This window comes from Schistocerca piceifrons, chromosome 1 (genome assembly GCF_021461385.2).
Source record: "Schistocerca piceifrons isolate TAMUIC-IGC-003096 chromosome 1, iqSchPice1.1, whole genome shotgun sequence".
Classification (NCBI taxonomy): domain Eukaryota; kingdom Metazoa; phylum Arthropoda; class Insecta; order Orthoptera; family Acrididae; genus Schistocerca; species Schistocerca piceifrons.
Window position 1 is genome coordinate 836,951,338 of NC_060138.1, and position 15,477 is coordinate 836,966,814.

Sequence of the window (15,477 nt, forward strand, 5' to 3'; positions counted from 1 at the left end):
CACACGAAGACCACAGAGCGGCCGCAACGCGCAAGAGTATGCAGGGACTCATGGATAGCCATCACCAGACCTCACCTGAGCAGGAGCGGATATACTCTAGGTCACGAAAAATGGCGACCAGCTCAGCAGTGTAAACGCTGCAGCCAGCCGGTAAGGAACGTTATTCGGAGTGGTCCCCTAGAGTTAGCGCATAACCGACTCGACCAGCGACCATCGAGCCGTCAGTGTAAACTATGTCAGAGCCCTGATACGTGGCCAGGATGGAATATAAGTGGCGGCGGAAGGCCTCTGGAGGGACCAAGTCCTTCGGGCCCTGTGCCAAGTCGAGCCGAAGGCAAGGGCGAGGCACACTCCACGGGGGTGTACACAGAGGTGCCCGGAAAGGAGGTGGAACAGGGAAAAACCCAAGTCCGGAGAGAAGCTCCTTGACGCGTACGGCGATCGGACAACCCGACCGGGGCCGACGGTCTGGCAGATGGACGACTGACTGCGGGAACAGGACACGGTAATTTGGATGCCCGGGCAAGCTAAAAACATGGGCAACATAAGCAGCCAGTAATTGTTGGCGTCGTAACCACAGTGGAGGGACACCTGCCTCCACTAGTATGCTGTCCACAGGGCTGGTGCGGAAAGCACCAGTGGCAAGGCGTATCCCGCTATGGAGGATTGGGTCCAGCACCCGCAACGCAGATGGGGAAGCTGAGCCATAAGCCAGGCTCCCATAATCCAGACGAGACTGGATTAACGCCTGGTAGAGCCGGAACAGGGTAGATCGGTCGGCGCCCCAGCGGGTGTGGCTCAAACATCGCAGAGCATTGAGATGCCGCCAACACGCCTGTTTGAGCTGCCGGATATGAGGCAGCCAAGTCAACCGGGCATCGAAAACCACCCCCAAAAACCTGTGTGATTCCACCACTGAAAGAAGTTCGCCGTTAAGAGAAAGCTGCGGCTCCGGGTGGACAGTACGTCGCTGGCAGAAATGCATAACGCAGGTCTTGGCTGCTGAAAACTGGAACCCATGAGCTACAGCCCAAGACTGCGTCTTGCGGATAGCGCCCTGTAGCTGACGTTCAACAGCTGCAATGCCAGTAGAGTTGTAGTAAAGGCAGAAGTCGTCAGCATACAGGGAAGCGGAGACAGAATTTCCCACGGCCGCAGCGAGCCCGTTAATGGCTATTAAAAACAGGCAGACACTTAGAACCCTGTGGCACACCGGTCTCCTGGACGTGGGAGGAACTATATGAGGCCGCGACTTGCACGCGGAAGGTACGATACGACAGAAAATTGCGGATAAAAATCGGCAGAGGACCCCGAAGACCCCATCCATGAAGCGTAGAAAGGATGTGATGACGCCATGTCATATCGTACGCCTTCCGCATGTCGAAAAAGACAGCGACCAGGTGCTGACGGCAGGCAAAGGCAGTACGGATGGCCGACTCGAAGCTCACCAGATTGTCGGTGGCGGAGCGGCCTTTACGGAACCCACCCTGAGACGGAGCCAGAAGGCCCCGAGACTCCAGTACCCAATTTAAGCGCCGGCTCACCATCCGTTCAAGCAACTTGCAAAGAACGTTGGTGAGGCTAATGGGACGATAGCTGTCCACCTCCAGAGGGTTCTTTCCAGGTTGCAAAACGGGGATGACAATGCTGTCCCGCCATTGCGACGGAAATTCACCCTCGACCCAAAGACGGTTGTAAAGATCGAGGGGTGTCGCTGGCAGTCCACTGAAAGGTGTTTCAGCATCTGACAGTGGATGCCATCTGGCCCAGGAGCGGTATCAGGGCAAGCGGTTAGGGCACTGCGAAATTCCCACTCACTGAATGGAGCATTGTAAGATTCTGGGTGGTGGGTGCGAAACGAAAGCCTCCGACATTCCATCCGCTCTTGAATGCAGCGGAAGGCCTGAGGGTAATTCGCAGAAGCGGAACTCATAGCAAAATGCTCTGCTAAGCGGTTTGCAATGACGTCGGAGTCAGTACAAACTGCGCCATTCAGTGAGAGCGCAGGGACGCTGACAGGGGTCCGATAGCCGTAGACGCATCGAACCTTGGCCCAGACCTGCGATGGAGTGACATGGAGGCCAATGGGGGACACATACCGCTCCCAGCACTCCTTCTTGCCTTGGCGGATAAGGAGGCGGGCCCGCGCACGCAGCTGTTTGAAGGCGATAAGGGGTCTATGGAGGGATGCCGCTTGTGACGCTGGAGCGCCCGCCGGCGATCTTTAATCACTTCAGCGATCTCAGGCAACCACCAAGGCACAGTCCGCCGCCGAGGGGACCCAGAAGAACGGGGAATGGCAGATTCGGCGGCAGTAACGACGCCGGTGGTGACAGATTGAACCACCGCATCAATGTCATCAGTAGAGAGAGGTTCAATAGCGGCAGTGGAGGAGAACAAGTGCCAGTCAGCCTTATTATAGCCCATCTGCTAGGGTGCCCAGAAGAGTGACGCTGTGGCAGTGACAGAAAGATCGGAAAGTGGTCACTACCACACAGGTCGTCATGCACACTCCATTGGACAGACGGTAAGAGGCTAGGGCTACAGATTGAAAGGTCAATGGCGGAGTATGTGCCATGCGCCACACTGAAGTGTGTGAAGGCACCATCATTTAATAGCGAGAGATCAAGCTGCGACAATAAATGCTCAACGATGGCGCCTCGACCTGTTGCCACTGACCCACCCCACAGAGGGTTATGGGCATTGAAGTCGCCCAATAGCAAGAAAGGTGGCGGCAATTGGGCTACCAGTGCAGCCAGGACATGCTGCGAGACATCACCATCCGGTGGAAGGTAAAGACTGCAGACGGTAACAGCCTGTGGCGTCCACGCCCGAACAGCGACAGCCTCTAAAGGTGTTTGGAGAGGGACAAACTCGCTGTGCAGAGTGTGAAGGACATATATGCAGACGCCACCAGACACCCTTTCATAAGCTGCTCGGTTCTTATAATAACCCCGATAGCCACGGAGGGCGGGGGTTCGCATTGCTGGAAACCAAGTTTCCTTAAGAGCAATGCAGAAGAAAGGGTGAAGGCCGATAAGTTGGCGGAGCTCAGCTAGATGGTGGAAGAAACCGCTGCAGTTCCACTGGAGGATGGTGTTGTCCATGGTTGGGAAAGGCGTGACGGGACTGGGAAGGCAGATTACGCCGCTGGGTCACCTGCTGCCTCCGATGGAGCAACCGCGCAAATGCCATCCATAGCGTCCGAGGGACCGGCGAGACCGAGGTCCTCAGCGGACGCCAGAATCTCCACCTCGTCCTCTGAGGCAGAGCTTGTAGGTAGCGGTGGGATGGGTGCCACCGCAATATCGTTGGTCTTGGGGACTTTCTTCTTTTTCGGCTTGTCTCGCTGTGCCTTCGGTGGTTCAGGCTTCATGGGCTTCGCTGGGTCTGTCTCAGGGACAGACGACGACCGTGAGGCCCTACGACCAGGGACTGGTGGTTGTTTCAACCACTTGCGGGCGTCCGCTTTTCCACTGGTCGGAACTTGCGAAGGGAGGTCCCCAAGGGATCCCTTCCTGGCGAGAGTAGCCGAAGAAGTCTTACGCTTCTCCGGCTGGGAAGGGGGAGCTGATGTCCCCGATGGTTGGGAGGGTGTTGCTCCTGGAGAAGATGGAGCAGGAGCAACAGGGTGTGAAGTGCCCCCCACAATCAAGGGGGGTTTTGGATGCTGACCAATCAGAGAACCAACCGTATGGGAAGACACAGGAGATGGAAGAACCGTCTTTGCAGCAGCGGCGTACGTTGACGTCATTGGCACAGGATGGAGTCTCTCATATTTCCGCCTAGCCTCAGAGTAGGTCAGGCGGTCCAGGATTTTATATTCCATTATCTTCCGTTCTTTCTGGAAGATCCTACAGTCCAGCGAGCAGGGGGAATGGTGTTCTCCGCAGTTAACACAGATAGGAGGCGGGGCACATGGAGTATCAGGATGCGAAGGACGTCCACAATCCCGACACGTGATGCTGGAAGTACAGCGAGAGGATATGTGCCCGAACTTCCAGCATTTAAAACACCGCATCGGAGAAGGGATATATGGCTTCACATCACAACGGTAAACCATCACCTTAACCTTTTCGGGTAAGACATCACCCTCAAAGGCCAAGATGAAGGCACCGGTGGCTACCTGATTATCCCTCGGACCCCGATGGACGCGCCGGACGAAGTGAACACCTCGTCGTTCTAGGTTGGCGCGTAGTTCATCGTCGGACTGCAGAAGAAGATCCCTGTGGAATATAATACCCTGGACCATGTTTAAACTTTTATGGGGAGTGATGGTGACGGAAACATCCCCCAACTTGTCACAAGTGAGCAACCTCTGTGACTGGGCAGAGGATGCTGTTTTGATGAGAACCGACCCAGAGCGCATTTTGGACAAGCCCTCCACCTCCCCTAACTTGTCCTCTAAATGCTCCAAAAAAAATTGAGGCTTAGTTTGCATAAAAGATTCACCATCGACCTGCGTACAGACAAGGTACCGGGGTGAATAATCTCCACTGCTGTCGTTAGGCACCTTTGGAGAAAAGAGAACCACCTTTATGAATATCAAGAGCTCAGATGGAAAAGCAGTCCTACCAAACAAGGGAAAGATGAAAGGTGGAAGGAGTATATAGTGTGTCCATACAAGGGATGTACTTGAGGGCAATATTAAGGAAATGGAAGAGGATGTAGATGAAGATGAGATGGGAGATATGACACTGCATGAACAATTTGACAGCGCACAAAAAGACCTAAGACGAAACAATGCCCCGTGAGTAGACAACATTCCGTTAGAACTGCTGATAGCCTTGGGATAGCCAGCCATAACAAAGCTCTTCAATCTGTTGAGTAAGATGTATGAGACAGGAGAAACACCCTCATATGTCAAGAATATAATAATTCCAATTCCCAAAAAAGCAGATACTGACAGGTGTGAAAATTACCGAACTGTCAGTTTAATAAGTCACAGCTGCAAAATACTAACGCGAATCCTTTATAGAGTAATGGAAAAACTGAGAGAAGCCAATCTCAGTACTGGAACTTATCTTAGAAGATGGGTTAAGGTAAGTCAAACATGTTTATAGCATTTTTAGCGTTATAGAAAGCTTTTGAATATGTTAACTGGAATACTCTCATTCAAATTCTGAAAGTGGCAGGTGTAAACTACAGTGAAAGACCATTTCCAATTTGCACAGAAACCAGATTGCAGTTACAAGAGTTTAGGGGCACGAAAGGGAAGCAGTGCTTAAAAAGGTAGTGAGACAGGGTTGTAGCCTATCCCCGATGTTATTCAGTCTGTATATTGAGCATGGAGTAAGAAAACAAAAGAAAAATTTGGAATAGGAATTAAAATAGAGGGAGAAGAAGTAAAAACTTCGAGGTTTGCCCACGACACTGTAATTCTGTCAGAGACAGCAAAGGACTTGGAAGAGCAGTTGAACGGAATGGACAGTGTCTTGAAAGGAGGATATAAGATAAACATCAACAAAAGCAAAACGAGGATAATGGAATGCAATTAAATAAAAATCAGGTGATGCTGAGGGAATTAGATTAGGAAATGGGACACGTAGATGAGTTTTGCTGTTTGGGAAGCAAAATAACTGATGATGGAGAAAGTAGAGACAGCATAAGATCTAGACTGGCTATGGCAAGGAAAGTGTTTCCGAAGAGAAATTTGTTAACATCAAGTCTAGATTTAAGTGTCAGGAAGACTTTTCTGAAAGTATTTGTCTGGAGTGTAGCCACATAAGGAAGTGAAACATGGACAATAAACAATGTAGACAAAAAGAGACCAGAAGCTTTTGAAATGTGGTGCTACAGAAGAATGCTGAAGATCAGATGAATACACCATGTAACTAATGAGGTGGTCATGAAGAGAATTGGGAAGAATAGGAATTTGTGGCACAAGAAGGGATCGGTTGGTAGGACATGCTCTGAGGCATCGAGGGATCACCAATTTAGTACTGGAGGGAAGTGCAGAGGGTAAAAACTCCAGAGGGAGACCAAGAGATGGCTACTCTAAGCAGTTTCAGGAGGATGTAAGTTGCAGTAGTCACTTAGAGATGAAGAGGCTTGAACGGGATAGAGTAGCAAGGAGAGCTCCACCAAACCAGTCTTTGGATACCACATGTATCAGTAATACCAAGGAATCTCCTTGGTCCAAAATCTGGACTTTTGTAGCTGTCATAGCTATTAAACCTAAAATTCTGAGCATATTTGGCATGAACTCAGTTGCTGGTCAGTATGTCATAAAATTGGTAGGTGTGCTATAAAATATTCGCATGCGTAACACTAGCAGCACAGGCAGTATCCTATGTGAGCAAACTGTTCTGAACACAGTGCAGCGACTTTGTGAAGACAGCAAACTGTCACCAAAATTTGAACTGTCCTACATTAGCACACATGCATGGGATATCAAGCAATGCTGCCTGATGTGGCAAAGCTGATGCGATCAACTGGTGCGACATTTTCATGTGAAGTGGACGCTGTTTGCGTTTCAGCTTACAGCGTCTGAAATTTTGGTCAGTACTGTTCAAGAACATTGTGTATTGTGGGACCAAAGAAATAAAAACTGTAATAACCATTTAATATCATACCATGAATGGCAGGAAGTTGATGGGTTTATGAAAATTTCTAAATTCAGATGTTATACAACCGAAAGAACATTCGATCACCATTCTTGCCAAAGATAACCAATAGCTGTATCTATCTTTAACGTCACCTACAGTGTTTGTCCTTTTGGATCTTGGTACATATTATTCTTTAAATATATTTAGTCTTTCTGTTTATACTGCATGTTGAAAGGAATAGTACTCAAAAACTCCTGAGTCTTTCGGTTGCATACACCATAACAAACCAATAACTTGCATCAGTGACAGTTAATAATCCAATCAAAAAGAAGGATGTGTGGTAATAATACATTGATCCAGATTTACTGTTTGTTTAATGTGAGTGTGTTTCCCCCCAAATACTTCCCAAGACAGAGAATTGCCATCTGACCCAAAAAGTTTGTGCTATTATTTTAAAGTCATCTTCTATTGGCTTGGGCTTGCGCTTCATTATCGATATTGTCCATCTAGCTTTACAAACTTCTACAGGGTGTTACAAAAAGGTACGGCCAAACTTTCAGGAAACATTCCTTACACACAAATAAAGAAAAGATGTTATGTGGACATGTGTCTGGAAACGCTTAATTTCCATGTTAGAGCTCATTTTAGTTTTGTCCACCTATGCTCAATGGAGCACATTGTCATGATTTCATACGGGATACTCTACCTGTGCTGCTAGAACATGTGCCTTTACAAGTACGACACAACATGTGGTTCATGCACGACTGAGCTCCTGCACATTTCAGTTTCTCAACAACAGATTCGGTGACCGATGGATTGGTAGAGGCGAACCAATTCCATGGCCTCCACGCTCTCCTGACCTCAACCCTCTTGACTTTCATTTATGGGGGCATTTGAGACTCTTCATGCTCGTATTGTGGACGGCTGTGATACAATATGCCATTCTCCGGGGCTCCATCAGCGCATCAGGGATTCCATGCGATGGAGGGTGGATGCATGTATCCTCGCTAACGGAGGACATTTTGAACATTTACTGTAACAAAGTGTTTGAAGTCACGCTGGTACGTTCTGTTGCTGTGTGTTTCCATTCCATGATTAATGTGATTTGAAGAGAAGTAATAAAACGAGCCCTAACATGGAAAGTAAACGTTTCCGGACACATGTCCACATAACATATTTTCTCTCTTTGTGTGTGAGGAATGTTTCCTGAAAGTTTGGCCGTACCTTTTTGTAACACTCTGTATAATAGTGGAAATAAAATTTTTGAAATTCTGGAAGGAAAAGCGAGTTAGCAGAACTGTATTAAATGAATTCATTTGCAGAACAGGTTTTATAGCATCCACAATATAATACACATTGCAGGTAACATTCGAGCGTATTCCTCGAAAAGCAAAGGCTGACATTTCAATTCTTCATACAAATCATGAAATCCGCGATGTATATGCCTCTCCAAATGCAGATTTTTAGTTGCACTTCTTTGTAGTACACAATGTTTCTTCAGTATTTGATACTTAAGATATCAGTTTTCCATTAAAAAGTCTTTCCTCTGTCCATAATAAATGTACTGTGCCGACTGGGTGGGAATGCTGACAGTGGAATATTGCATCTATTTCCACAAATGGCTCACAACTGATTGTCAGGTGCAGCGAAGTTGCACATAGCATGCTCAGGCAGTGCACTTTGCACTAGTGCACTCGGGTAAAACACTTTAACTTTCATTTACTCCATGTCACAGTGAGATAATGTTTTCATCTCTGTTTTAAAAACAATTCTGATATGTTAGCTACCTTTAGCACACACCAATACATCATCTAAAATAAAGCAGCCAGTGACCATATGTTTCATTGTAAACCCTTCAAATTTTATGTGATACATTGTTTAGAAATTAACTGTCACAATATGTATAACCAATATCGAAAATAAAACACTTCATCATCAAGGTGTGATGTGAAACTATAACAAACAGAAATCGATTTTGTGAGCCAATTACCTTCCTTAGAATTGGATGAGAAGCTATGTATAGTGAAGAAAAAGCACAAAACTGAAAGAAATGGTTTTAATTTTTTAAAAGAAAAAGATTCTCAAAAAATAAAAATGGCCCTTGCTTCAGGAGCTGATGTAGCTTTGTTTCATTAACGTACAGTACTTTTTACAGCAAGAAAATAGGAAAACTAATTTTTCTCATATATCGGTAACGGCCACAGTGCGAATGGGCTGTGCACGTAGGACAGAGGCACACCATACCACTTCACATTGGATTGTTTGCCTATTCGTGCATTCCTGCACTGGACTGCATTCACTTCGGACTGTTGACACAGAACAAGGTGATACATATAGTGTCATATAAAACATCATGTTAAATCCCACTGACTTATTGTTTTAATTGATTATGTTATGCAACAAAACATCATATAAAACCCCCGACATTACCTTGCAAATCAAAATTTGAAACCTATACAATGAACATTCATTCTGTGTGGTGAGAGCAGGGAAGGTGGATTAAGTCTGGAATTTGGGAGTCAGAAGACAATGATTACGAACAAAACAGATGATTTTACTTTACTGATGTTTTCAGCAGAAAGCTGTCATAGAAAGAAAGGCAGAGCAAGTTACATCTACAAACATTTGGAAGGACCAGGAATCTCCACTGAATAATAAAATTAAAAAAAACAACAACAACTATTGAGCAAGAATCACTTTAGGTGAATAACACAGTGATTCATTCAACGAAATCTTGGCTGATGTCTGCCCAATTCTTGGCCTAATCAGCTAAAGCTCTATTGACATTACTGTACATTCTCACTTTCCTTCCTTCCATTAAGGGGAAAACCTACTGTGTTCTCACGTGTGCCTCTGAAGCTAACAGCTTGCCTTCTCATTTAATTTCAAATGAATTGAATTTTCATAATCATATCACCCAATCTACCTACAATTATTTTCTTATCCTTTCTCCTTATTTATCCACTGGTGGGCAAATTTTTACTTGCTGCACTTCCAGCTGAATTTTCTTAACAGCAACCAATTGATTTTAGCAGTATTTTCAAATTCATTTCAGTGTTACTTAATGATCTATTTCCTCATACCGTGTTTTCATTTGTATTCTTTTGAATATCAAAACACTCTCACAAATTAATAAGTTCCTGTCACCATTCACAGTTGAACCTGGGCTTAATTTGTAGGCTAGTATCTGGTTCCTAGATTTCGGTCTCAAGAGGCTTTTTTGCTAATTTCCTCTGCTGTCTAGAATTTTAGTTTAGTAATAGAGGCAATTGCTTCCTCTATTTATTTTTCTTTTCTATCTTACTTTTTTGTGCAGAGTCAGTATCAGAGATGGCATACATTTTAGTTATTTAATGCAATTATTTCTATTGCCTTTTGTACTTTAATCACTGCTGATTCTTCTGTCTTCTGTGGTAGTCAGTCATCTCATGGGTTAAAATGTGTGCTGTGTCTCTTTTTTTCTCCCTCTTCCACACAAATTACATGTATGTAAGCAGAATGAAAGTGAGCCCATACCCATGAGGGAAACCTTAAGACTTTTATATTTTGAAATGTTGGTAGTATTTGAGATCGAGAATGGGACATTTGGTTTAGTAGTCAATATCAAGGTGACAAAAAAAATAGAAAAACGATTCATGCAGAAGGTATTAAGAACAGGTATCAGAAATACAACTGAAATGAAGACTGATCATCTAGAAAGCTATTCACCACATACAAGCAAGGCCAGCTTTTACTGAGGTACATAAAAATGTTGATTATCCAAGATATGCGCTGACACAGGGAAAGTATGATACAGTGACAAGTGATTTTTTGGGAGAATCAAATCAACACAATGTGAATGGCAGCCAGTTCCTTTTGTTACTGCCACATCAAAGAACAAAGGCAATTTTTACATAATATCATGAACAACCTGCAAGTAGCTGACAAGAAGCATCACTGGAATACATGCACAAGCGAAATGTTATTTTCTGGAAAGTTCTTAATAACAAATCTTGCTTACCCAATTGTAGAATTGTTAGGATATGTTTCTATAAAAATAAAGATCATCAAAGTTGAAACTACAGAGAGAATGGACAATGTAAAGAGCACAAGCACAGGGAAACAAATTTGCACATACACAATAGGTAAAATACACACATAACAGATATACGTCAAACATAGTGAGCATACTTAAGTCCATCAACTATAGCATCTGACAAACACAATGGCGTTAGATTTATACACATTACGCAGAAAGATGCCATGGTGAACATAGCTGAAAAACTGCAAATATGTCAATGTGGAAAGCAATTTTCACATGCTCATTTAATAATCCTAACAAGATATCACCCACACCTAGGAGGAGGATCTTGAGGTGCTTCATTAAAATTTTCCAACAACAGGAAATAAATGTTGTCATGCTGCATATCTTCAACAGCATTACTGAATACAATTTTGATGCTTTCCTATCTTCTTTCTCCTTACCACAAATTTCTCAACACGAAGATCAGTAATCAAAGCCAGCTTTGAAGGTCCATGGAGAACAGTTCACGTAATATGCTTAGATTACGATTCTGTGATGCTTCATGCAACACAGACAAGCCTGCAAGAAATGATTGCTGCATTAGCCACCAAAGTCTAGAGTGGCTTAATTACAAGTACTGAAACTTTAACTGCAACTAACTTCTCCAAACACAACATACAGGAACAGAACTATAGCGGGGAAATAGGCTGACAGTACCTGTAAAATGTCAGTATCTGTATCACTGACAAACCAAATGTAAACAGTTGTCTTCCTGCAATGCCATCATGATGATTATGCACTAACCATCTGTTTATGTTTACTTCTACAGATTTTTTTTAACATCTCTCCTTCATTTGGGTATCTTCATATTGTACGAATCAACACTTAAAGTGGCTCTCCTTCCATTTCACTTGCAACTCTCAAATAGTTCTAATTCTAGTTAGATGCACCTGACTTACATGGCCAACATAATAAACTTTACATGTCTATGCAAACATAAATTGTAGAAACTAACATTCATATTGTGCAGCTTGGACAATGTAGAAACATTATTCACTAGTATAAAAATACATCAGCAATGAGCTAGGGTTGCCACAAGTTTCTCCAAGTGAAATTCCATGATTTCTAGACAAGTTTTAGTATTTTTCACTGATAAATTTTGAGATCTCAAATGTAAGTAAAGACATAAGTTCAAAAAAATGCAAAGACTTTTGTATTTCTCCCCCGTGTGAGCAAAAATCTTATGTACTAATATGAACATATTTTGTAATGAACTGTCTTTAGATGGAGAAAGCAAGCCAAATAGTATGTGTGTTTCATTAAGGCCACTGATGTTATTTTATTTCAATAAAACAAAACACATTTGGTGACAAAAATACGCATTTCCATGGAGTCGGAAGACAGATTTAATACCTTCACTGATTTCAGAAATAACCTCAGAAAAATGTATGTGTCTTGAAAGAAGTGTGTAAGGCAGGGAAGAGTTGAGTAAACCAACACTATAGGTGACCACCAATAAAATTTTGGTTCTACTATGTTCATTACTGTCAGTTATTACGTACTGTGTCATGTCTATTATTTTACAAGTATTGTGTGATTTTTCTTTCAGGAAATATTTGAGTACGTATCATACAAACTGCCAGTGACTGCCACAATTTCCTTCTTATTGTTCATACTTCCTAATCTATAAACTACTTTTGAGGTGCCAAAATGTACTAGAATAAATAAAATGTCTATAAAACGCCGCTCTGTGCAATGTGCTTGTGGTGAGACAGTCGCAATTCCTGAAATCCATTGCCTGTGGCCTCTAGCCTGCCGAGGAGCAATGCAGTCCCAGGTCCATGGATAAACTATGAAAATCCACTACGTTATGCCACACACAAAACAATCCAGCCAGGAGGTACATCAGCAGGACCAGATCTGATGGGCAGGGCTTGGACATTAGTGGGAAATGATGGGCTTCAGACTGACAGAAATGGTCTATATTTTTGGCCTGTCTTGGAAGTCAACTCGTGTGGCCAGCTATTCACGTGTCACAGACACCACGTTGACGAAATGAGACCACAGTGATAAATCCATGCAATAGATAACTTGTGCAAATACTCTGAGAAACAGTGGTAATGAGGATAGGAAGCAACTCACCATAAAGATGATCGCTGATCTGCAGACATGCCTGTAGGAAAGACAAGCACAATCCCACAACTAAATTTTTGGCCATAGCCTTCATCAGAAAATGAGAACACATACACAACCTCTCAGACACAACTCATGCACACTCGACTGCCTTCTCTGGCCATTACATCAACAATCTCTGAGAATCAGAGCAAAAAAACCATTCCTCACGTCTCCAAGCCTCTCATCGGCGGCTGCTGGGCTAGTGGCAAGAAGTGGTGGCAGCACTGACTGCAAGCTGGAGTAAGTGGTAGGAAGGGGACAAGCAATAAGAATGAGGGAGTAGGTAGTAGCCAGCAATGATGCATGACACCTCATAAACAAACCATTACATCTACTGAGACAAAAAAGAGATTTTTCAAGTATTTTATTCAAATTTCCCTGACACGTTTGAAATTCCCTGATTTCCAGAACTTCTGGCAACCCTGTGAAACAAAGATCAGATGAAATCCCACAATGCTCTACAACGTATGATCCTAGTGGCGGGGTTCTCTTACTCGAGAAGTGATTCACATAGCCAGATACACGTATAACTGAACACTGAAACTTGGATTTAGTGCATAAACAAGCAGTCAGAAGTGAAAATGATATTGTTGCTTACTGCTAATGGCAATAAGAATATTTCCAAAACACATGTGTATGGGTATTTCTCCTTTTATTCTGTCTGGGTGGAATATGAGAATGTTACTTTTACCAGAATGTCTGCTCAACCCACAATTAACACCATACTAAATTTACAACTATGTGAGGCACAACAAGAAGACAGCACAGATGTTTAAAAGGGCTTTCAAGTGATTAGTATGGAAAGCGTACTGTTTCTGTTTCAGTCTCAAACAGAAAGTGCACCATATTTACATTTCAGCAGCTATAAAACATGCTCTATACCTAAGTCATAGGGCTTGGTAAGCAACGTGTTCCTTTAAGAAACTATTCTTCCATAAGCATTGATTATAGTAGCCATAAAAACAAATGTAAAGAGTTAAACTTTGCATTACAATTAAGAATGGGTAACTATACCATACCTTCATCTTCCACACTCAGATTTTTCTTAACATGGTAAAATTCTGCTATGTTAAATTTTTCAAGGTTGTTGGGATCCTGTATAGTAATTATATCCTTCCTCTGGAAAGCCTCATCAGTCAACAATTCCTTCCAGTTTTTGGCTTTGATGTTTAACTGTTCCACTGCCTGTTTATTTTATTTTATTTTTTTGAAAAAAAAAGAAAGGAAGATATTCCCTCTTGTGCATGTTATGTTTGAGTAGTACAAAAAAAACTTTCTCTGAATTTCAATTAAATTAAAGAGAGAAAATGAATTACAAATCAAACTCACCTCATGGGAAAAGACGTTTCCTGTTGTAGCTATAGCGACAATATGCGATTGCTTTGTAAAAGTCTTAAACAAAACAGGGCAGTGGTATTCACCCTTGGCATTTTTATGAAAATTCAACTTGACTAAACTTTTTGGGTCCAATGGCTGAAATCATAACATTAGTTAGCAATGACGACAACTGACAAAACAGCAACATAACAACTGTATGGTGTAAATATATATCACAATACCTAAGAAACAGTCTGAATAATTTTGTGGTATATAGAATAATACCTTTCCTGTAACAGGATTACATTTAAACTTCTTTATGAAATCAACGATTGCCTGCAGCTCAAAAACGTTCCCGTCTTGATCACAATAAGGGTGTTCAAATGGCTGCAAACACAGGCAACAATGATCAAATGGTAATCGTCTGAAATTAGACGTTTCTGGACCGGATCGTTTTCCTCCATACAGAGTTGTCCATTCTGTATAGGTAATGTACCTAGAAAATGTGAACAATTGAACTCAAGATAATATCGTGATTAGCACAGTAATTTTTCCAATTAGAAGGTTTACATTTGATTCTGAGTTTAATAAAACAAATATTACATCTTATCTTTTTGGTGCTGTCTTTTCCCCATTTTGCTGCAGTTCTTGTTTACGTCCGACCACAAAAACAACTTTATGAACAGTAAACACTTTTGACACAATTGAAAGTCGATTGCGTGATACCAACTTTACAATAACTTAGTAAAGGCCCGTCCACACGCAACGATCTGTCTGCGCAAATGTCTGCGCACATCACATCTGCGCAGACAGATCGTTGCGTGTGAACAGAAGATTTGCACCAACCTGAGGTGTGTGCAAACCTGGAAGTTGGAGTTGGAGGTTTGAGCGAAACCTCTCAAATCTGTCGGTTCAAACCACATCTGCGCAGACAAGTTGGAGCGTGTGGACAGGAGATCGTCGCAAATCTGGCGCGAAACAGCTGTTTGCTCAGTCTAGTGTTTGTATTTGTGTGCACAGGGCATTAAAATGGCTGATACTCGTCAGTGTTCTCGAGAGTTTGTAAGTGAATTCATTGAAATATATAGAAACCACCCATGTTTGTGGAAGATTAAAAGTAAAGAATATAGTGACCGAGACAAAAAGACAGCAGCATACAATGCTCTAATTGAAAAATTGCGGGCAGTTGGCGCCTCGGCAAACAGAGAAACGGTAATAAAAAAATAATTTCGTTGCGAACTGGCGAAATTATTTGCGGATGGATGTCGAAACGTATAATTATCTCTTAAAGCATGTAACCCCTCATATTATGAGAAAAATACTTGTATGAGAAGGGAAATTTCTCCTCATGAACGCCTGGCAGTAACATTAAGGTTCCTAGCAACAGGAAGGAGCTACAATGATTTGGAATTTTCATCTGCAATATCGAAACAA

The 15,477-nt window shown here is 42.9% G+C and overlaps 1 protein-coding gene across 1 annotated transcript in view; it reads right to left on the bottom strand.

Moving 5' to 3' along the window:
* LOC124714841 (RING-type E3 ubiquitin-protein ligase PPIL2) overlaps positions 1 to 14,781 on the bottom strand; it is a 92,544-nt gene extending 77,763 nt beyond the window's left edge. Inside the window, exons 1-4 of the mRNA XM_047243053.1 lie at positions 14,647 to 14,781; positions 14,329 to 14,539; positions 14,056 to 14,199; positions 13,746 to 13,911 (exon numbers count right to left, since the gene is read on the bottom strand). Coding sequence (XP_047099009.1) covers positions 13,746 to 13,911; positions 14,056 to 14,199; positions 14,329 to 14,539; positions 14,647 to 14,678 — 553 coding nt within the window. The 5' untranslated portion in view covers positions 14,679 to 14,781. The remainder of the gene's footprint in view (positions 1 to 13,745; positions 13,912 to 14,055; positions 14,200 to 14,328; positions 14,540 to 14,646) is intronic.
* Positions 14,782 to 15,477: the final 696 nt, after the last annotated feature.